The 26,017-nt window shown below is 26.7% G+C and overlaps 1 protein-coding gene across 1 annotated transcript; it reads left to right on the top strand.

Annotated features, from left to right (window-relative positions):
- The first annotated feature begins 3,061 nt into the window (after positions 1 to 3,061).
- Positions 3,062 to 25,877, top strand: LOC100212311 (regulator of chromosome condensation). The gene is made up of 4 exons (XM_065806319.1): positions 3,062 to 3,188; positions 16,254 to 16,441; positions 24,683 to 24,871; positions 24,943 to 25,877. Exons 1-4 carry the CDS (start codon positions 3,101 to 3,103, stop codon positions 25,801 to 25,803), a joined length of 1,326 nt encoding a protein of 441 aa, XP_065662391.1. The 5' UTR covers positions 3,062 to 3,100; the 3' UTR covers positions 25,804 to 25,877.
- Positions 25,878 to 26,017: the final 140 nt, after the last annotated feature.

Genomic DNA, 26,017 nt, shown 5'->3' with positions numbered 1-26,017 from the left:
AGACGAATGTTATAAAAAAACACACACCATTGGAAGCATTATTGATTTTTGTGAAAGCCGATATGATAAGGAGACAATATGAAATAATTCATGCAGTTAACAAAAATATTTATCCATGTTTTTCTTATTTAAAAGAATCAAAAAAACAATGTTATCCACCGCAAGAGTCAATGACAGTTTCAGAAACGTGTTGTGAAATTAAACTACAAGATATTCTAGACCACTCATCTAGACACTTGTGTGAATATTTAGATGAAGTTTTGGAAACCTTAAACGAAGAAGAAAGAAGCAATTAGAGTATTATCAAAATGGGATTGTGATGGCTCACAGCAGCAAACATTTATACAAAAATTCCAAAATGGTACAGATAGTAACTCTAACATTTTTCAAAGCTCGTTTGTGGCTCTACGGTTTATATGCCATTTTGGTAGCCAGAAGATTATTTGGCAAAACCCAGTGCCCTCTTCTACAAGATATTGTCGCCCAATACGAATTCGTTTTATTCATGAAACTAAAGATATAACAAATGAAGAAATCTATCAGATCAAAGAAAAAACTTAAAAATAAATGTATCAGATCAAATAAAAAACTTTAGAAAAACTGAAATACCGAAGATTTTTGGTGGTATGATACATAAAAGCATACCTTGGCATTTACAATAGTTGATGCAAAAGTATGCAATGCTGCAGCCAACATTTTAACCTTTCCATGTAATATCGATAAACCTAAATTTGGTTTATCGATATTACATGCAAGGCTTAGATTTTTCGAATATTTACTACATTTATTATACCACATTCCCATGAAAAAATGGCAAGCGAGAACACAAGATGATAAAATAATTGTGGCCGAAACAAAAAAAAACAAATTCAAAGAGAAAATGGGGCCGCTGGTGGATATTCCAACTGCAGGTTTCGGGAATACTAATGATGGCAATACATCAAAAAGATTTTCCTCAGATCCTCAAACCTCATTCTGCACTACAGGAGTTAACATTGGACTTATTAAAAACTGTAGTATCATTTTGGAAACCTTGTCAAGTAGATATAAAATAGATATCAACATTTTTGGGTAAAAAAAACCTGCCCAATTATTTTTAATGTTATATTATGATTTCAAACTGCTTTTTATTGTTTATCTAATTGATAAAAGCCATAAAATAATTATGATCAACTTTTGACCTTAAATACTCCACTGGGCGCCGCCTGAACCGATATACTTTGTCAATTTTAATTATTAGCTTCCTTGCTTATAATTGGAACAAAAAAGAAAAAAAATATTTTAAGTTTTTGCTAACATTATTATAACAGTATATTATATACTGGAAGGCAACAGTGTGCGCATCAATAGAATTTAGAATTTTATCCTGAGGCAATTCTTCGGCTTTGGATTTAAATCAAACTTCCGATTTAAACTGAAATTATAAAATCTTATGCGCGGGAAGATTAATTTAATAGTTTATTAATGTTGAGCAGCTATTGATTTATTAATTTATTAACTATTCACTTGTATATTCAATTATTTTTCTCTTGTATTTCTATAACTATTAAATTTTGGTTCTAATTTATTTTCAAACAATTCTGATTTTGATTTTTGAGTAGCCAGTTATTATGACAAGGTATTTCTATTACTATTAAACTTTCGGTTCTAATTTATTTGCTCGTTTCCAAACATTTATCACAAGCATAAGTAATGTATATTTTCAAACAATTCTGATTTTGATATTAGAGAAGCCAGTTATTATGACAAGGTTTTAACGTGGATGAACAGTCGACCAAAAAAAAAGCAACAATTTGTTATTGAAACTGTAAAAATTTACTAAAAGATATGAAAGATAATGTCGTTAATATTCATAACTTATGATATGTTGTTTTACGTTATTATACGTTATTATACGTTACAAATTTTTATGTATAAAATATATTATGATATAACAATTATCATATCCTCTAAACGAAGTAGGTGTTAAAGGGGTATTATGTACCTTTAATGTGTATTAAGTCTTTTTTACATTGTAAAATACCAATCTTTCTTAAAACATTTTGTTTTAATGCAGTTTATTCTATGTTTATAGAAGGGATTGATTTTTTTTAGACTAATTTTTTTTTAAGATTATTTTTTTTATATATGTTTTTATTGCATCCCTTCAGGTAAAATAAATGTTTTTTGATGTAGACCATTCTTTTAGTACTAAGTATACAAAAGTCAATAATATCTCTAAATCCAGATAAAAAAATCAACCCTAAAATTGCAGTCAATAAAATGTTTTTCTAAACATGTTTCACTAATAGCTTATTTTTTTTATTCTTTAAGGAAAAACTTCTAATTTAAAAAAAAATTTTCAAAAAAAAAGTCATTTTCAGTTTTTTAATCTATGAAGATTCTTTTAAAGAAGAAACCTATCCAAAATATTCTAATATTATTAACATTTTAGTCTTTTAATCATAAATTTAGTGAAATTTCGATTATAAACATGGTTTATTTTGTTTGTACTTTGCTCCAATTTGAATGTGATTTTCAGAACTACAAGCTTTTTGCTACTCCATAGAACTGAAAGTTCTACAGTGAGACAAATCTGTTGTTAGATAGGGTTAGTGACTGTCAATATTGTCAAGAATTCTTTGTAATTCGTGTAAAGTATTTTAGGATGTGTTTAGTTTGCAAACACTACTTTGAATATATAGTGAGAGCACTATCTAAAATAGATAGTGTGAAAACTATCTATTTTAGATTTTTACATGACTCTTTATGTCTTTGACATAAAGAGTCATGACCACACCTGTGTTATATTTTATTATTATTTTTTTTTCTGTAGTTACTATAGTTAAGACAAACATTTAAAAATATTACCAATTAAAATGGTCATTGTAAAATTTATAATTTTTAGTTCAACTTCTTGTAGAAAAACTGCAGGAGATAAAACAGCATAAATATTTTTTAAATAATTTTCAAATTGATTTTTGAATGAAATATAAATTTGAATGAAAGTTGTTTATTACATTACTTTTTAGTATTATAATTTGATTGAAATTGATAATTGCGTTTTATATTACTTTTAATAAAGTAGGAATTACTTTTTAGATACAAAAAAGCATAACAAATGCCTACTATAAAAAAAAAAGATAACCGTCAAAAGAGAAAAACAATTGATGAATCAATTAAATCACCAGAAAAATATGCCAAAAAAGGTACATACTTGTTTATGTTTGTGTACAAAGGTTTTCTTAAAATTAATATATAAGGTGTGCCTATGCACCAGTTTGGTTTAGCTTATTAGTCAATGCTGATGCATCGGCCAATGCAGATAAATCAACCAAGGTCATTGGCTGATTAATCAGCTGATAATTAAGCCAATTAATTGGTTGCTGGGTACCAATAGCATAGGCGAGTGGGCTGAGTCACTGCTGATGTATAGTCACTGTCACTGCACATGTTATATATGTATTTTACATCAATAATATTATTATATTGCCCTTATATGAATACATAAAAACCTATTATTAGCTACAATTGGCCTTTGCCATCAATACATTACTACTGCTGATATTCCTATATTGATGAATAGCAACACCTTGACTGAGTCCTCTACTTTATATCTTCTTGAATTGTCATTAAGTGCTGGCCCCTCATGGAAAATATGAGATGTCACATTATTAGTGCCAGGTAAAAAAAAAATACAAGATTTGAGATTAGTGACTGGAAGGTCAATGGTATTAGAATTAACCCATTTAGTATAAGCATGAAGATTAATAAAAATAACAAGTTTTTTAGATGAATAAAAAAAAGCATTGGTAGGCTGTATTAAAAACAACATCGAAAACTGAGAATTCAGCATTGTGATAATTTTAGCAACTGAGTTTTGTTTAGGTTAACTTCACAATCCACTACAAGTTCTAAGCAATCAAAAAGTGGTGACTTTTTTGTCAAGACTGGGGTTTATAGTTGTGTCATCAGCAAATAGAGCAACTTAAGAAGTAAGATTATCAGATCATTGTTATAGATAAGAATCAAAACAAAACTAAGGATACTTTGGTTCTGTTTAACCCAGAAGTTACTGGAAAGAAAGGAAATGTTGACCTTTGAAGACAACTTGATACTGTTAGAAAAGAATGACTTCACTATCTTATCTTCATAATCACTATTCTACAAGCACCATATAAAGGGAGCTTATAGAGAAGCTGGTCTTACCAATCTTTAATGAAATATCAGTCTTTAATGAAAGCTTTTGATATATTAAGAGCAACAGTCTTTGTTTAACAGCCTTGATCAAGCTAACTTTAGAATGGCTTAGTCCAAGCCAAACATTCTAAACATTTTTTTTCCTCAAAAGTTATTAAATTCCTTTTTTTTTCTTTTTTCTTTTTGAATCATAGTAATTTAAAAAAATACTAATTATAACTAAAAAGTGTTTCATAATTATCAGTAATTTTTATGTCTTTCTTGGGTTGTCTTCCATAATTATCAATAATTTTTATGTCTTCCTTAAGTGGTCTTCTATAATTATTAGTAATTTTTTTGGTAATATATCAGACTACTAAAGTACAATTAACAAAAGAAATGAAAATAATAAGAAACTGTTTAATTAAAAATAGTTTATTTTATTAAAAAGAGAAGAAATATTTTATTATTCTTGCTTGATCTTCTCTAAGTTTAAACAGTTTTTAATTTGATTTAAAATGCAAGTTATTTTTTAGAAAAAAGTTTCTATGTGCATCATTAATAATCTTTAACTTTTTGTTTGATTATAAAAGTATCAAAGTTTAAATAAAAGTATATTTTAACTATGACAATTAAAATGTTATTTATTATTAATGATTCATGTTCCCATTCAAGTGATTCAAAATTTACAATCTCATTATAACATATTTAAAAAAAATGATACTAAATAAATTTGCAAAATGTGATTTAAAAAAGGAATTTGAATTGAAAAAAAAACTTCCTTTAAAATTAGTCTTCAACATTTTGAAAAACATTAACATTAATATTAACATTAGGTTCATGTGCTTGTCTTTTGATTCACATGCATGTAATTTAATTCAAATAGACTTTGTTTTACATTTAGTAAAATTATATAATGCAATTTAGTATATAAATACATTAAATGCTTTTTAAAAGTTTCTTTAAAATAATTAAAAGTAATAAAATCTTTACAGTTCAAAATATGATTTTATTATTAAACTTTTGTTTAATAATAAAATCATATTTTTATCATTAAACATAAGTTTTAAAATAAAAATATGATTTTATTATAAAATATTAAAAAATATAAAAAATAAAACTAGACAGTAATAACTGTCTAGTTGCCCTTCGGGACTTCTGACTGGTATTTTTTTAAATAACATTCACCCTTTGCAAAAACAAGTCGTTCTGTAATCTTTTCTGTAATCTGTTTTTCTAACATAAAAGCCAACAAAATCTCCTATCATGTTTGATTTGAATTTGCCTTGATATTTGGTTTTTATGACTGATATTGAATTAAAGCTTGATTGATTCTTTTTCCTTGTTTATTACTTACTGCACTAGACTTAAAGAAAAAAAAGTCAAGAGAATATGCATTTTGATATTTTGCAATCAAACCTTTCAAAAACTTAAATCATTTGTTTAACTATATCAAAGTATTGACTATTTCCATAATTTCCGTTTTCTTAAATCATTGTATTGATCAGATTGATAATTTACAACTGGCTATTCTGGACCTTTTTCAACAGCATTGAATGTAATGGACGACATTTGGGCGTCGCCCAAATTCAGAAATAGCGAACCTTTTTTTAGTTATACAGCTTCTTTTTTTTTTTGCAAAAAAATGTCTGCTTAGGGAGATGTTTCTGCCAAATTTCCTTATAGCAGATGCCAGCACTGCCATAAGAAAGGAGGTACTACCACCTAAATTATTCTCCTAAAAATAGCCCCTGTTTACTCCAAAAAAACTCAGTTATTTAATGCAAACAACTATTGCAATGCTGTTAACATTTCTATATAATTGAATACCAACCCTCTCACTGAGTTCTCTTCTTTATGTCTTCTTGGATTATAGTTTATTACTGACCTTTCATGGAAACCATATATACAATCCATTGCTAAATTAACATCCGATAAGGTTGCTTTTCTTTATTGTGTTTTTAAAAGGCAATGCCTGCCACTCGATACCAGTTGCTGTTGTGCTCTAATTCACATGTTGGAAGGTCAATAAAAACACCAGCTTTGAGTTTTGCATCTGTCAAAAATAGTTTTTAAGCAGTTCTAATGCTTTCAGTGCAGAAAAAGAGTGGGAAGGGGAGACGAGAGGAAAATGAAAAAAATTTTCTCAATTATGATTTTTTTCAGTTTTTGCTCATATTTATAAAAATTATTGTAATAAATAAAATTTAGATGTAACATTTGTTTTTTCTTGATTTGTAGATATCATAACTCATGCTTCATGCGTATGCAGATTTTTTTTTCTTCTTTTTTTATTTTTTGCAATACCTAGTGGAAGATTTTCAAGATTTTAGGGCTCTTAGGCTTTAATTTCTTTTAAAGGTTTTTTGTCATGCAGTTCTTCTTAAATCTAGTCATGCAACTTCTTCTTGAAACTTAACTCAATTGTGGGTATTCTACCTTGGATTACTAGTATTAGATAGGTAAAATAACATAGCTTGCCAAATCTTTTATTAAAACATAGCTTGCATCTGGAATTAAATGTGCATTCAATATGTAACTGCATACCTTATAACTAGCTAAATAAAAAATGTTTCTGCAGAAAAACTTTTTTGTGGATAGGGTATAATTCCATACACTGCTTTTTAATATTTTATGTATATTTTGCACAAATACACACACATATATATATATATATATATATATATATATATATATATATATATATATATATATATATATACATTATATATATATACAATTTATATGGGGGGGGTTGGTGCGGCGCGGGGCCCCCTGCATTAGCCACAGCAGGGGGTGCGCCAGTGCTGCGTCTGGACTGGGGGGGTCGGGTGATCCTCTTTTAGGGGAGAAGAAAACCGAAGAATTTTTTTTATTCCCTGTTTTTAATGGGTTGAGTGATTTATAAAAGGTAGTTCGTTAAAAGTATGATGGTTAGGGGGACAATTCAGTGATCATTCTAAAGTATTAGTTTTTTCAATGTCTAAATTATTTCAAGAAATGAATTTTTCTTCTGAATAAAGAGCATCAAAAATTACATAAATAAATCAAACCACTCCTATAATAGAAATAATCGAACCTAAAGAACTAATGGTGTTTCAAGTGAGTAGGCTATCTGGAAAGTCTGCATATCTTCTAGGCATTCCTGCTAGTCCTAAGAAATAGATTTTAATTTTTGATATTAATTAAAATGCAAAATATAAAAAAAATACATGTAATTAAAATATAAGAATAAATAGAATTTAAATAAATTTTACTTGATTTGTTTGAAATTATACCTATAATTTTATTAAAATAAGACGGTCCTAAACTTTCTAAAATTTGATTATCTATAAGTTTATAAGTAATTTTATACCCTAAAGGACTTAATTTTTTAGAAAAAATGTAATTTATTAAAATATCGAAATATCAATTATTTATAAAAAATAAATAAATACCTCTAAAATAATTGACAAAAATAATGTTTCAAGTCTTATTTAAATTAGTAAATATTATTGTAGCTATAATAATTCCTAGTATACTAAAAAAAAGAGGTAATAATTTACTAATATTATAAATCATATTAGGAAAATTATCTTTTATAATTATGAATTGAAACATGTAACCAGAAAAAATAGAAAATAATGTTAATAAAGTTAATGAAATAATAATTTTATAATCACTTTCATGAATATTAGAAAAATTATTTCTACTTTGCTGTGGGTTGTTAATAAATGTATAATAAATTAATCTTAAAGAATAAAAGGCTGTAATAAACACAGCACTAATGCTAATTCAAACAGAAAAAGATAAAAAATTTGAAAACAATGCTACTTCAACAGTTAAATCTTTAGAATAAAATCCTGATAAAAACGGTAACCCTAGTAATGCTACAGATCCTATAATTATAAAAACGAATACTAAAGGTAGAAAATTTTTTAAAGCACCGTATTTTCTCATGTCTTGTTCATCATTTATAGCATGTATAATGGATCCTGCACTAAGGAATAATAATGCTTTAAAAAATCCATGATTTATTAAGTGAAATAAACTTAGATCATAAAAAGAAAAACCACAAATCATTATCATATAACCTAGTTGACTGCAAGTAGAATATGCTATCACTTTTTTTAAATCATTTTGAACCATTCCTATAGTTGCCGAAAAAAAAGAAGTTAAACTTCCTATAATAATGATCAAGATTAACACAGTAGATGAAAGTTCAAATACAGGTGACATTCTGATAATTAAAAATACTCCGGCTGTAACCATCGTAGCTGCATGAATTAAAGCTGAAACTGGTGTAGGCCCTTCCATTGCATCAGGTAATCACATATGAAACCCTAATTAGGCAGACTTTCCTATGACTCCTATTAAAATGAAAAATAATGGAATATAAAGTATAGAAATATTATTAGTAGTAGAAATTATAAATATATCATTGAATTCAAATGATCCTGTAAAAATTCATAGATATATTATTCCAATTAGCAATCCAATGTCTCCTAGTTTATTTATAACCATTGCTTTAATTGCTGATTTATTTGCTTGTATTCTAGTATATCAAAAATTAATTAATAAATATGAGCATAATCCAACCCCCTCTCATCCTATAAAAAGTTGAATTAAGTTTGAGCTTGATATTAATATAATCATAAAAAAAGTAAACAACGATAAATAAGAAATAAATCTTGATAAATGAGGGTCGTTTTCCATATAAGAATAGGAAAATAAATGAACAAAAAATGAAACAGTGATAACTAAAACTAGCATGTTAATGGTTATTAAATCAAACTTTAGATTAAATGAATTACTTAATAATCCTAAATTAAATCAATTTAAAAAAAAACAATTCAAAAAAACAATTCAAGAGTTTATAAGTGTTATAATGATAATAACAAAAGAAATCAATTTAGCTCCTTTATTACCAAAAAATCTACCAAATAATCCGCATAATATGCTACTAAATAAAGGTAAAAGAATTATAATTAAAATCATGTTATAAATTTAATATATAAATTAAGAAAGAAATAAAAAATTTAGGGTTTAATAAATAAAACAATGTATAATATAAAATAAAACCTAAATAAATAAAACTCAGATATAAACTATTTTTATTTAAAGAAATAATATTATTTCAAGAAACATAAAAGTTATTATTTTGAAATAAAAGTATTTTTACTATTCTTAAATAAAAACCTATTCCAATACAGGTAATTAATAAACATAAACATCCTGCTATAATATAGTTATAATTTATTAAAGTAGAAATAAGAATAAATTTATTTAAGAACCCTAAAAAAGGGGGGATTCCTGCTATAGAAAAAATTATTACAACTAAAGCAATTGTTAAAATTTTATTATTCATTAGGTATCCGCTTAATTCTATAATAAATTCTATATTATTTTTATATAATACTAATATCATAATTATAAATAAGTTTGTAAATAAATAAATAAAAAGATATAATAAACAAATTTCAATGCCTATTATATTATTTAGGCTTAATGCTATAATGATAAACCCAAAATTAGAAACACCACTATAGGCTATTAACCTCTTTATTTTAGTTTGATTAAATCCAGCAATAGTTCCTATAATTATTGATAATGCTCCTAAAAGCATAAGCATTTCAAAATTATTATTAAATTTTAATAAAATAATGAATATACATAATTTACATAAAGAGGATAATAATAATATCAATACAAGATCTGATCCTTCATAAATGTCAGCAATTCAGTAATGAAAAGGAGCTAAACCTAATTTGAATAGAAGAGAAAGAATTAATATAGAGTTACCAAAAGAATGAAAAGAAGATGTGCTATTAAATACAAAATTAAATAAATTTAAATCCAACAAGATTGAAATTTATTTAATTTTGTGAAAAAATCCATATGAAATGCTGCTTAAAATAAAATATTTTAAACTTGCTTCTAGACTTTTTATATTGTTTCTATTTGAACCAATAAGAATTAATAAAGAAAAAGTTTGAATCTCTACAGATAAATATAGTATTATTAAATTATTAGACAGTATTATTATTATTATTACTGACAACAAAATAAAACCGTATAAGATTAGATTTTCTAATTTTAAATGTAAATTATTTAAAATAATGATAAATATTATTATACTAATTCACAAAAAAGAATTTGTTTTAACAAATTGTGTGATTATAATAAACGAAATTATTAATGGATTAAACAAAAAAAACTATATTTATTTAAATATAAATTTAATATAACAAAAACTACAAGTGAAAATATTAATAAATTATTATAATCAAAGATCATGAAAATTATTACAGTTAAAGAATCGAACTTTAATTATACCAATCTGAAAGAGTTAGGAACCTCATCAATAGATACATATGTATAAAAACAATCATACAACATCAACAAAATGTCAATATCATGATGCAGCTTCAAAAGTAAAATGACGAGAGTTAGTAAAATGAGAATAATAAATTTTAAGTAAACAGACTGATAAAAATATTGTACCAATAATAACATGAATTCCGTGAAACCCTGTGGCTACGAAAAAAATGGAACCATAAACTGAATCAGATATACAAAAATTAGATTCTAAATATTCTAAAGCTTGTAAAAATGTAAATAATAAGCCTAAAGTAATTGTAATTATTAAACTAATTAAAGTTTGATTTCTGTTTTTTTGAATTAGACTATGATGACATCAAGTAACACTTATTCCTGATGATAAAAGAATAATAGTGTTTAATAATGGAATGGAAAACGGATTTAAGGTTATTATCCCTAAAGGGGGTCAATTTATTCCTATTTCTATAAAGGGAGAAAGACTAGAATGGAAAAATGCTCAAAAAAAAGAAAAGAAAAATAATATTTCTGAAATTATAAATAATATAATAACCTAATATATAATAAACCTAAATTATAAATAATATAATAACCTAATTTTAAACCTGTTAAAACTAACTTAGTATGAGCCCCTTCTAAACTAGATTCTATAAATATGTCTGTAAATCATAAAACCATGAATAAGATTATTAGAATAAAACTTAATAATAAAGGATAATAAAATCCTTTATGAAAGTAGGCAACAGTGTTTAAGGTTAAGTATAATACACCCATTGATATACAAAATGGTCAAGGATTGGGATTTACTAAATGAAAAGGATGATAATGTTTTTCCATTAATGTAAGATTAAACTATCTTTTAAATAAATTAAACACAAGAGAGTAAAAACATAAGCTTGAATAATTAAAACACCTATTTCTAATATAATCATAAATATTATAATCATTAATGGAAATAGATTTAAAAGAGAAGAAGAAAAACATATCATTTTAAATATGAAATCAGAAAGAATAGCTAATAAGATATGACCAGCTGTTAAATTAGCTGCTAAACGCATTCCTAAAGCTATAGGCCTAGAAATGTGACTAGCTAATTCTATAAATACTAATAAGGGAGAAAGACCTAAAGGAGCTCCTGTTGGCATAAACATACTTAGATAAGAGCTTTTAAAATTAAAAAATCCAAATATTATTATTGATAATCATATGAAAAACGACAATCCAAAAGTTAATGAAATATGAGTAGTAGGGGGTAAAGTAAAAATAAAAAATCCTAGTAGATTAATTGATAAAAGATAAAAAAATAAAGTTGATAAAAATAATACAAATATTTGAGAATTATTTCCTAAATTTTCTTTTACAATTTGAAAAAAATGGTTAATAATCATTTCAAAAAACAATTGAATCCTTGAAGGAATTATAAAACTAAAATTTAAAGCTATGAAAATTATAAATACAGATAATACTAATACTAGATGAGAATCAAATAAAAACCCAAAAATTTTAATAATTAAAAAGTGATCAAAATAAGAAGACATTATAGTTTTAATATATTACATAATATAGAAAATTGTTTGAAATTATTTTTATTTGACTCTAAATTATTTGAAATAAAATTATTTCTTATATTAAAAATCAAAAAAAAATTATAAAATCTTAAACTTAATAAAATTATTAATAAAAATAATAATAATAGTGAAACAAAATAGTGATTGAAATATAAAGATAAATCTAATTGAGACATTTTAAGTTTTGTTAATTGATCAATTTATAAATTTTTCTTGAGAAACAGAGTAAATAGAAATAGGCATAAAAGAATGATTAAGACCACATAATTCTGAACATTGACCAAAAAATTTACCAGGTCTATTAATAATAAAATTTAATTGATTCAAACGACCTGGAATAGCATCTACTTTTACACCTAAAGAAGGAACAGTTCAACAATGAATAACATCAGCACTTGAAACAATCAATTTAATTTTTGTATTGACTGGTAAAACAAGATCATTATCAGTTTCAAGTAATCTAAAATCACCTTGATTTAAATCTGCAGTAGGAATCATATAAGAATCAAATTCTATGTTTGGTGAAAAATTAGAATATTCATATGATCAATATCATTGATGACCAGCTATTTTTACAGTTAAAGAAGGTTCAACATTTTCATCAATAGAATACAATAAAAATAAAGAAGGTATAGCTATAATAATTAATATAATAGCAGGTATTAATGTTCACACAATTTCAATAAAATTATTTTCTAATAAAAATTTATTATAATTTTTGTTAATAATTACAGAAAATAATAATCATCCTACCAATACAAGGATAATTACCATGTAAAACATAGTATCATCATGAAAAAATATTAAATTATTACTACAAGATGAGGCACTTTCCTGAAAAGAAAGTTGATTTGTTTCAGGAATGTCTTTATAAATAAAATTATTAAATAATAAACAAGTGAAAAAACTTATTAAAAATGTTAAATTTTTCATAAACAGAGGGTATTGGATTTGAACCAATACTAATAATTTTGAAGACTATTTGATCTACTTAATCGACCCTCTTTATTAAATAATTACTTTAAATTTTTAGATTCTTTCAAAAAAATTTTATTAGTTTTTTTAATTAACTAGATGAAGCTTTATTCCTTTCGTACTAAAAGTCTAAAGTAATTTTATAATTGCAGATAGAAACCTTCCTGTCTTGCGACGGAATGAACTCAAATCATGTAAGATTTTAAAGGTCGAACAGACCTACCTTCAATAACTACTGCATTATTAGGATATCTTAATTCAACATAGAGGTGACAAACTTTGTTTTTGATAAGGGCTCTAAAACAAAATTATCCTGTTATCCCTAAGGTAGCTTTTATTAATTAATCGTTATTTATTGTTTGTTATAATAACGGGTCATTATAGCTTACTATAGTAATTGTTAAATTGTTTAATTATACAATAAATAAATTTATTATATTGCTTATTTTTGTTATTTTTAAAAAACAGTCGCCCCAACTAAACTACCAAACTTTCTAATTTTAATAATTTTTTATTATTACTTAAAAAAAAAGTTTATAGTAAAGCTCTATAGGGTCTCTTCGTCTTACAATTTTAAATAGCATCTTAACTATTATTTCAATTTTAAAAAATTTTTCTTAAGACAGTGAAAAATTCTTGTAACCATTGATTCTCTCCATCAATTAAATGACAACTAATTATGCTACTTTATTACAGTCAGAGTTACTGCATCCATTTAATATTATTTAAATTAGATTATAATTATTTTTATATCATTGGGCAGGTTTCACCTTCAATATTTTAGAGGGCTATGTTTTTGGTAAACAGTCGATATTTTATTTTGCCGAGTTCCTTAAGAAAAAATTAATTTATTATTTATCCCAACTTGATTTAGATTTTTACAAAATGTGAACTAAAATTTTCTTGAAAAATATATTAATATATTCCTTATAAATTGAGAAATTGTATTACCTTAATCAATTTATTAAATTAAGAAAAAAATAGGATAAATTTAATTTTACTAATGCTTATATTATTACTCTTTTAAAATTTTCATAATGTATTAAAAGAAATTTCATTACTATTTTCCACAAAAATGATAATAATTGACTATATTATAAAATTATAATTTTTCTAAAGTAAAGTTTTACGTAATTTTTAAAATATAGCTGATTCTAAGCTTATTTGCTTTTTGTCTAAATCATAAATTTATTTCTAAGTGTTTATAAGGTTCATTGATGTTGGATATAAATTGTTTTTTACTCGTTAAATAATCTTTGCATTAAATAACTGCTTTTTTTTAAAAAAAATTACTTATATAAATTTCATGAAAAACCAGCTATTTCTTAACTCGATTAGTTTTTCACTGCCAATTGCAAATTATCCAAAAATTTTTATCATTTATTGGTTCATTCTATAAATTATTCACAATTAGATCGTTAAGTTTCGGGAATAATTAACTTTATAAATTATTTAGCCTTATAGCTTGCTAATTATATTTTATAAGCCCATTATACAAAAGGTAAATGATTTTCATTTTTTAATATAAATTATTTATTAATTTCCTTCACAGTACTAGTTCTATAGATATAATCAACTGTTTTATTTTGTAAATTCAAAGAAAAAATTATGATTTCAATCGCCTTTACTTTCATAATGTTATTTTATAATTACTAAGATGTTTCAGTTCATTTTAAGTTTAATCATTTATGAAAAGATTATAACAATATTATTAATATTATTCTTATTGATTATTCTATTTTTATAATTTAAATATTTAATTTAAAAATAAAGAGAAAGGAATCAAACCCTTATATTCTGGTCATGAGCCAAATAACTTTCCATTAGTTTACTCTTCTTCTTTTAGAGGATCAAATAATTAAAATTCTTAAAAATTTTCCTACATTCATACTTTTAACGAACTACCTTTTATAAATCACTCAACCCATTAAAAACAGGGAATAAAAAAAATTCTTCGGTTTTCTTCTCCCCTAAAAGAGGATCACCCGACCCCCCCCCAGTCCAGGCGCAGCACTGGCGCACCCCCTGCTGTGGCTAACGCAGGGGGCCCTGCGCCGCACCAACCCTCCCCATATATATACATATATATACATTATATATATATACAATTTACATATATATATACATATATATATATATATATATATTATATATATATATATATATATATATATATATATATATATATATATATATATATGTAAATTATGTTAGTGTATTCTACAAACAGAGTGCTCAATGTTTTAAAAGAACAGAGCAATAATAAATTAGTAAAAACACTTATCTAATTTTTGATTACTTCAACAGTAGGTTCATCAGGAAGAATTCTTCCTGATGAACCTACTGATGGTGAAACACAGTGTTGAAGTAATCAAAAATTAGATAAGTGTTTTTACTAATTTATAAATATATATATATATATATATATATATATATATATATATATATATATATATATATATATATATATATATATATATAAATTTATGCATTTGAGAGTGCGGAAAGTAAAAAATTATTCTTTTGACAACAAATATGTCACTTTTAATTACTTTTGACTTTCATCCATATTTCCGTGTTGTCATAAAGTTAAAACCATTAATTTAATTGGAATTTAATCACTTTTTAAAAAAACCGCAAAAACACAAATTTAATTGACCAGAATGTTTTTAAAGCATTCTGAATATTTTTAATAATATAAACAATGTTTTTATTTTTATTTTTTAAAAAAAAATGTTTTTATTTTTTTATTATTTTACTGTAAATCATGCGTGGAGTGTTGCTACATCGACTATCTTATAGCCTGACTCACAATGGAGTGCTGCTACATCGACTATCTTATAGCCTGACATGCAAGGTAGTGCTGCTACATCTACTGAGGGTTTGGTTGGGGTAGGCAGTCTATTAAGTAATAAAAAAAAATTTAGGTCTTGCATTTTAATTTTTTTTTGTGTCTTCAAAATACGGAACAACTTTCTGACAACCTGTTAGGATTTATTTATATATTTATATATATTTATGTATATTTATATATATTTATGTATATATATATATATATATATATATATATATATATATATATATATATATATATATATTTCACATCATATATATTTCTAAGCTTTGATATTTCTGAAATTTATTTTACCAAAAAGTCTGTTTTATTTCACAGAATATTTAAAGTCACAGAGTATGAAATAAAGTATTCTAAATCTATTTTGATTTTTTATTTAGATGATAAATTAGCTCAAAAAGTTGGTCACATTTTAACATTAGGCCAAGGGGATGTTGGACAGTTAGGTCTAGGAGAAAATGTTCTAGAAAGAAAAAGACCAGCAATGATTAAAGAAGTAGAAGGTGTAAACTTCATCCAAGTTACTTGTGGAGGTATGCATACAATTGGAGTCTCTGAACATGGGGAGGTAAATATGTTATTTTGTTTTTATTTTAATTAAAAATCTTTTGAACATTTTAGGTTTAATGATTATTATTGATGTTATTTCTTTTTATTATTATTTTTATTGTTATTATTATTATTATTATTATTAAGTCATATACAAACAAATAATATAAAGATATATAAACCACTAAGTGCAAATTTTAGTTTGTTTTATAAAAAGATAACTGTAGAAGTCTTACTTTAAACAGCACTCGTTTATTCATTCATATTATGGTAATTTTGTTAGTCTTTTTATTGTTTTTTATCATATACTTGTCATATTTTCTCTTGAAATCAATAACATTTTTGGCTGATACAACTGGATTAGAGAGTTTGTTCCATTTTGATGCTAATTCATTTGTAAATAAGTTACTTCACAATTCATTGTCTTGACAAATGCTTTGTCAATTTTTACATTATGTCTACAAATACTGGATGCTGGTCCTGATACATTGATTGATTGAACTTGATTAAGGTTATAAAAATGTTACTAAATCTGATCCACTAACTATTTTGAAATACCTAATAGCATTGGCCATTCACTATTTTGAAATACCTAATAGCATTGGCTCTGGTTTTTCTGCCTTTTAATGTTGTGATATTTAAAATTTTCAGCTTGTTATGTAATTATAATTTTGAATACTTAAAACCAATTTTGTAGCTTTCCGTGCACTTTTTTCAAAAATCTTATTATCCTATTTATATTGCGATTCTAAATTTGAAAATACCCGAGATGTCGTTTAATTTATCCTTTTTAAATTATATCAACCATTTTTTTGTCAATTTTAATGTGTTTTGCATAACATTCAACACTTTGTAGGCTTTAGAAGCTGCAACATTGACTTGCGTTTCCATTTTTAATCACACAATATTATGACACCAAGATCTTTTCGATGTACACATGTCAATAAAGAGGTTATGTTATAAACAGCTATATACCCATTGTATAGTTAAAGTTGAAAAATTCCATAACACGCTACTTCACATTTTAGTTTATTTTGCAAACTATGATGGTCTTCTGATGATTTTATTGATTGGATTAGTTTTGTATCATCAGCATAAATTTAAAAGGTATTTCATATGATTTGACATGTCATTAATGAATATGATAGATAGAGGAGGTCCTATTACATTACCCTAGGGTTTTCCACTTAAAACAAACTTCCATTCTGAGTTCAATTCAGCTCTAAAGACTTATGTTTGTTTTAAAAAGAAATTTTTAATATTTTTTCCAAGCGGTGGTTGATATTGTATACCAAAAATTTGAGATGAATTATTTGTTATTATATCCAAAACATTTGATAATTTATACAAAGCAGTTGGTTCCCAAGTTTATTGAAATAATGAATGATTATTCAACAAATCTAAAAATCTTTGAAAGTCTGATTCAAAACTTTCATTTGTATAACCAAAATTGTTCATGTCCCACACCATATTTGTTCATGTCCCACACTATGTTTGTTCATGTCCCACACTGTATCTGTGTAATTAAAATCCCCTACAATCATAAAATCATTTCCCTATAATCCCCTATAATCATAAAATCAAAAACTCTTTCATAGTATTAAAATATTTCATAGTATCTGAATGGTTTCAAATACTTTGTTCAAACCTTGACCCATATTGTTTGTTTTGCATCAACTATTTCTGTGTTACATGTTATATGATACAGGCGAAGTAATGGATTCAAATTCATTTAAGAATTAAAACGTTTTAATTCTTTAATGTATTTAATTGACGTGTTTTAATTGCGTTAACGTAATTAAAATACGTCAATTAAATAAATTTAAGAATTAAAACATTTTAATTCTTAAATGTTTTACGTTACATTACTTCCGATTGGTTATACTTTTAAAGGTAATAAGTACCTTAGATTGCTAAACCGTACTGTAAGTTATTTTAACTTTTAAAGGTACTTTTTTTTTTTTTTTGATACGTTACTTTAAAAGCTTTAAAAGTTGTATTTACCTTTAAAAAGTTTTTTTTTTTTTTAAACCACAAATGTGGGTTAATTTTAAAAAATACTTTTTATTTACAATAGTTTTAACCAGGGATGCAGAGTCCCAAAAAGGACTCCGAATTTTAAAGTCACAAAAAGATTACTTCTTCCTAGTTTTTGGTATCCAAGAGTTCTAAAAATATAAATAAGTTTATGGATTACTATTAGGAAAAAAATTAAGACTTTTAGGTTAGAGGAACAATCATTTTTTGAACCCAGAGTCCTTAGGTAGAATGGCGGCAAGGACTCCAGGACTCCGAGCTTAAAAACAATAAGTTTCAAGTCATTAAATCTCATGAATTTTTTTCTTATAGCAGATCATAAGTCAACAAACATGTTTAGAGCTTCTGGACACTACAGACTTGAAAAAAGTAGAGTTATAAAGCCGGAGTCCTTTTGAGACTCTGCATCCCTGGTTTTGACAAGTGTGTTATTGCGTTTTCAAAAATCAAATACATAAATAATCAAATACTTAAATAATATTGTAAATAAAACAATTTTGTTAAATACTAAATAACTCAAAATCATGAGTTACGGAATTTAATAATGCGTTTGTTGAGACTTTTGTAACTAAAAAAAAATTTTTTAAAACTGCTAAATATTGTCGTTTATTTTAATTGTAAAATAGATTCGTCTTTTTTTTTTTTTTTTGTAACTAATTTGTTGCGAAAAAAAAAAGTTTCAATTCGTAAAGTTATGTTTAAATTATTTTATTTTAACTTATAAAAATGCAATTTTTAAAAAGTGTAGGCTGAAACGCAACTTAACGTTAAAAAAAATCTATATTTTAGATGTAGTTTAACTACGTCTCATATCTAGATTTTGTTATGTTTTGTGTTTTTTTGGTTAATAATTCAAGTGTAATTCACGAGTTTTTATAAATTAGAAAGATAATTCAATGCTGATTCATATTTGTATGAGAACTGTAGGTTGAAAATGAAAAATTAATAAGATATGCTTATTACTTTTACACAACCTTATATAGATTCAATGAATTTTACAGTACCCAAGGGCATTAAAGCATTTAGTAAAAACTTTTAAGTAATAATTAAAAACTATATTATTGTTTTGGTATTTTATGTTTATTTAAAGTGTAAAAAGTATCGCACCTAATTTTTAAAATTAAACGGTAAAAAACCCTTTTATTTTTTGATGATATAGACAATTGCAAAGATTATCCAAAAACATGGGTTCAAAGTAGTTTAATAGCATTTCTTCAATTGCTAATTCTAAACTAAAGCAAATAAGTATTTGACAATGTAATGTGCAAGCTTTAAGACCTTACCATATTTAGAGCTCATTGCTTTCAGCAAATCTTTTGGTTCTAAGTGGCTAGTGGATCATGAAAAATTTGGGTCTTCTGTTAAACTGGATGAAATCTTCCGCTTCAAACAATCTCCCATTGAGACAAATGACAACGTTAATCTAAAAGAAAGGCTGCCTTCTGATGCTCAGTGGGTTGCTGATAATGTAGATCACATTATTGTCACACTATCTGGAGAAGGCACATATCACGGGATTGGTATCATATTGGTTAGCTCGGTATTTGGATGCCAAAAAAGTTCCATAAAACGTTTAAAACAAAAAAAACAACATTCAATTTCTTTACAAATTGGTGGTGTTAAATATTACCTTATTAAGGATCTAGTAACATTCTACTGAGTACCCGCGGCCAAACTTGTCGGGTTTTATTCAACTAGTAACTGATACAAAGATTTATCTTTAAAAATCAATAGCTTTGTTCCTTCCAATAATTGATCTTGATCCTTCTGATGAAGCATTCATTTATTCCACCCCTTATTTTGTTATAGATCAGACTGAAAAATTAAACATACCAAACCTTGTGTAACTTTTGACCAACCATTATGGATAAAAACGACAGCAATCATTAAAAAAGAAAATTTCAATATAGTATGTAGATTGGGTGGATTTTATACCATAATGGTTTACATTGGAAGCATTGGTAAACATATGGGAGGATCTGGTTTGGAGGAGCTATTTAATAAGTTATACGCAGAAAATAGTAATGTTCGGGAAAGCTATTGCAGGATCGCTTTCAGTACACATTTCTGCAAAACGTGCCCTTAAAATTATACTGCTGTATATCCTTGTTAATGACAGAGATATTAACCTTTCCTCATTTCAATCTGTTTTTGAAAAAGCAATGAAAAGTACTTCAACTGAAGTCAAATTTGAGAAGTTTGTAGAACCAGAACAATTTATCACTGTGTCAAATAGAGTTGACAATTTCCAAAAAAATTTGGTTAAAAGTGGTTTAGGAGGCAAAATCCGTTTATAAATCAAAACTCAAACTTGCATTCTCTATCTGCAGGTATTGTCTCCATTATTGGAAATTATGATATAAATTGTAAAAAAGTTGAGAAAATTGGATTGATGATTCATAACAAATTAGACAACTTATCACCGAAGCTAAAATCAGATGTTAAGATCAAATAAAAACATTGGATGCATTGCATAATGTAATAAAACTAGAGGAAGACAGCTCTGTACTTGTTAACTCTACCATTCTGTTCACAAGATAATTGCTCTAGGAGATGACGATGTTGAACGATATTTTATTTTTGTGTTGACTACCACACCTCTTGTTATTTAAAATGAGGCTCAATGCAATGTAGATAAAATAAAAAACAAAATTTGTCAGATTCAAATCAATGATGGAGCTTTGATTCATCAAGTAAGATGGGTAAAAAGAATTAAAATTCAGCAAGATTTGCAATCTAACGCAATTTTGGAGTAGTAAGTGTCGTATTGAATGGGTATGAAACTTTTAACTAAATCAAATGAGCATGCTAGAAGACAAGAAGGAAGAAATTCCCATCTTATTAATATCCATGATGATAAAACATTGCTGTTTTGCTTGGAGCACTTTTTATTAGCCCAACAAAATAAAGTAAAAACTTCTCTTAAACTACTATTTAAAAACATTAAACTGCAAAACATCTTATGGCTGCAGGAATCGAAGTGCATATATACCTAGGTGATGCTGATACAAAAATTGTTTCTAACGTTTTACAGCTAGCATCAAATAGCGAAGTTTTAGTTGCAGCTGATGACACTGAAACATCTGTTATGCTTTTGCATCATTAGAGAGAAAACATGTATGTCTATTTCATGCCTGGAAAGGGTAGTCATCTCTTGAGCATCAAAGAATGAACTCATACAGTCAGTGAGTTTAAAGAGCACTTATTATTTGTGCATGCATGGTCAAGGTGTGACACCACCTCTACAACATACGGAAAAGGAAAGCCCTGCTTTTATGTCTTCTAAGTATATCTAATGAGCTTCAAGAATATCACAGTTAATGACAAACTTTGGACAGATAAAGATGCAGTTGGTACAGCAGCAATTTTGGCATTTAAAATTATTTATAATGGAGCACTAGTTAAAACATTGACAAAGTTATAGTTTTTATACTACAGCGGAGAAAATAGAATTAGCCTCACCTTTATTTTTTGTTCTAATTTAACAAAAATTGCAGGTAAACAATTATGAAATCTACTTTATTTCTTGTTACTTCTACTACAACTAAAAAGTTTATAAATTGGTATGCTTAATTAATTCCAAATGGAAAAAAAAATTAAAAATATTCAATTTGTGGAGAAAATAGAATTAGCCTCATTAGCGTTATATACAAAAAATAAAAAAAAATATTTTGTTTTTTCGCTCATTTAGTATTTAGTATAGCTTCCTGAATTTTTAATGACTTCAAATATGCGGTTTGACATACTAGTCACAAGATTTTGGATAGTTTCTATAGATATTTCATTCCAAGCTTCTCTGATACGAGTTTTCAGCTCCAAAGTGCATTCAAATTGCTTACCATTTTCATAAACCTTTCTAGAAAGTATTCCCCATAGATTTTCAATTGGGTTAAGGTCTGGACTACGTGCGGGCCATTCCATTACGTGAATATTTTTTTCTCTAAACCAAGCTTTTGTAAGCTTTGAATTATGGATAGTAGCATTATCTTGTTGGAAAGTGAAAGTTTCACCCATCAATTCCTCACCATGTTCAAGTAAACTTATTTCTAATAAGTCAATGTAGTCCTGTGAATTCATTTTTGTTGAAATCCATGCCAGTGGAAGTTTTCCAGCAAAGGAAAAAGCCCCCCAAACCATAACATTTCCACCCCCAAAGTTACGACTCATCCGAGTTTCTTTCTCTTTTCGAAGATCGTGCCAGTAATATTGATAGCCATCAGGACCATCTAGATTGAACTTTTTTTCATCACTGAAGAGAACTTGATGCCACTCTTCTTGCCAAGACATGTGTTCTTTCGCAAATTGTAATCTAACTTTTTTATGACGAGCAGTAAGTTTTGGTTTTGGTTTACGCTTTTTCCAAACTGTGTTTGGATCTTCATGTAAGATTTGTCTCACACGTTGAACAGATACAGGTAATTGTAAATCAGCACGAATTTGAGATGCAGTCATGTGCTGAGCAGCAGCACGACGTACAATAACTCGTTTAGTACGATTATCAATTTTACGTTTGCCACCACTTCCCTTATAGGCTCCATAATTAACGCCAATCTTGAAGTAATTGTTAACCACTTTTGGAGATCCTTTAATTTTCTTTGCAATTTCCCGATTAGATAAGCCTGTATCTTTGTATGCTTTGATTACTGCTAATTCTTCATTCGTTAAACGCTTACCACGTCCCATTTCAAATAAAGGTATCAAAAACCAAATGTTAAAAACTTTATGAGCACTGATTTCACAGTCTTTGTTTAACTTACAAATAATAATAAAAAACTAACTCACAAATGCGTATCACCAGATCAAAATATACTAGTAAACTGAAAATAATTATTGATGAGGCTAATTCTATTTGTTACCGCAAATATCAAGTATTATACATTTTATGGTTTTATGAAATGTTCCGCAATTTAATTATGCTATATTATAATCTAAAAAGTTGTTGTTTGTAACAGTAATTATATGTGTGTGGATACAAAAGTTGTACCGCAAAAACTTATTTACAGATTTACAAAATATTGGATCAGCACATGGTGAGGCTAATTCTATTTTCTCCGCTGTATATACAATATGTTATAAATTTACATAATCTACATTATGTGCCATGAAACTATGATTAAGATATTCATTACTACAAAGATATTCCATTAGCATTCTTTTGCGCATCTTAAAGTGGCACTTAAGGTGATTATTGTACATCTTAAGGTAATACTAGACTGTTTCTTATAAAGTTGTTAACATACTTGAAGATTGATTTGATTCATTTTTTACTCATAATCAACCATATTGTTTTAAATAACTTTTATTTTAGATTTTTTCTCATATCATGTTTTTGTTATCAAAATTACATACTAAATAAATACTGAAGAATCTTATTACTTGTTTTTTTTTTACAATTTGTTTTTAACCCATAGTTCTTATACGAATATCAATCAGCATTCTAAAGATATATGAAAAAAATATTAAAAAAAAAAAAATTTTGATCATAAAAATTATTACCCTTTTTTAATTAAACCTAAAAGAGCACCTTCCGGTGATCCAAATGATGGGGCCTTTTTTTGATGACTTATATATTTATGTTGACTTGAACAAAGTTTCAACTTTTTAGTATTTTATTCCTAGTTGTATCGAAATTCTACCGGGCTACTCCTGAATCATTGGTTGCTAACAGATTTTTTGACATAATACTTAACAGATGTTATACTTGACAGTTTACGTTGCATATATTCATATGTAAAAAACGCCAAATATTATATAGTTAATGTTGGGGAAGCCATTTCTAATTAGAGCAAAAGCTGCTTCACCTTTCGTATCGAAGTTAAAGATCTAGTATATATAATATATCATTGACCTAAACCGAATTTATTGGAAAAAAAATTTGTGGCGATTTTTCCTATATTTGTAGTTTAAATTGCTTTTGCTCTAAAGTCGATTTTTTTAATTACGGTATTTTTTACTATACCTTGTGATTTTGTAAAAAAACCTTTAAAAAAAACAACAGATATAACAGTATTTTTATCAATAAAGGAAGATTTTTCTATTTAATCATGTTGTTCTCCTATGAAGTTTCTATAGTGTTGCAATTCACTTTAGTTATAAAAAGTTTCATTTTTCTAAAAAAAACTGTTTGTTCTTCTCTGACAATTTTTTAAATAATAATTTTTAAAAATTTATTTTTATATACATATTTATAAAAAATGATTTTTATTTTCTAATTGTATTTAAGGTATACTCATGGGGGTGCAACGATGACGGAGCTCTGGGTAGACCTACTGAAGGAACTGATGGCGAAGAATTTATTCCACGCAAAGTATTGTTACCACAGGGTATTCGTGTTGTGTATGCATCTGCTGGTGATAGTCATTCAGCTGCTCTTACGGATGACGGACGAGTTTTTGCGTGGGGAGCTTACAGAGTAAGTAATTATTTTGCACAAAAAAATTGTTTTATTTTTAAGTATGAGATTAACGACCAAGTTTGTTGCAGGACGCGAGTGGACAAATTGGTTTAACGGCAGCGTCTATTGGCAAAAAAAATGAAGTTATTAAGATTTATCCTAAAGGCGACCAAATAGATGATCCTGCAGTGAAGGTGGTTTCTGGAAACGATCATACAGTTATCTTAACGTCTGGAGGACTGATATATACAAGCGGAACTGGTGAACAGGGACAGCTCGGAAGAATAAAAGAATGTTTTGGTCACCGTGGTGGACGTCGTGGTCTCGAAATCATACTTTCACCTCAAGTAGTTCGCTTCAGAAAAAAGCAATTTTTTTCTGACATTTTTGCAGGCAGCTTTTGTACATTTGCCTTGAGTCGCGATAATAATGACGTATACGCGTGGGGGTTAAATAATTACGGACAACTTGGATCTGGAACAACTGAGAACTTTTTTAATCCTGAAGTTATTCAATCTTTAAGTGAAATTCGAGAAAACGCTAATGGCTATCTACAAATACATGGGGGGCAACATCACAGTCTTGTAGCTGATGGAAATGGAAAAACTTATTCTATCGGTCGTTCAGAATACGGACGATTAGGATTAGGAAAAGATGCTAAGGAGACTTCTCTACCAAAAAAAATTGTTTCGATTGAAAAAGAAAATGTTGTTAAAATTGCATGTGGTGAAGCCGTTAGCTTTGCTGTTACCGACAAAGGACATTTATACTCTTGGGGTTTAGGCACAAGTTTACAATTAGGAGTTGGCGACGACGAAGATATTTTTGATCCATCGCTTGTTCAATCAAATAACTTAACACTAGCACAAGACGAGGTATTAGCCGTGTCTGCGGGTGGACAGCATACCGCTATATTGGTCCGGAAAAGAGAATCCAAAGACACGTTATAAACGGTTATAGTGTTTTAAAATTGCTGTAATTACGTGTGATGTACCCTTCTTCAGGGTCTAACCATATTCTTCGACATGCGATTTTTTTTTTCAAAATTTTTAACTTTATTTTGATAATATATATTTAGGGTTATAAAACTACGAAATCGCAGTTACGTAAACTTAAAATTTTTTTGTTTAGTTCTGTCATAAAGCGTACGTAATAAAAATTTTG

Source organism: Hydra vulgaris, chromosome 09 (assembly GCF_038396675.1).
Source record: "Hydra vulgaris chromosome 09, alternate assembly HydraT2T_AEP".
NCBI classification, from domain to species: domain Eukaryota; kingdom Metazoa; phylum Cnidaria; class Hydrozoa; order Anthoathecata; family Hydridae; genus Hydra; species Hydra vulgaris.
This window is presented reverse-complemented; position numbering and strand designations above follow the sequence as displayed.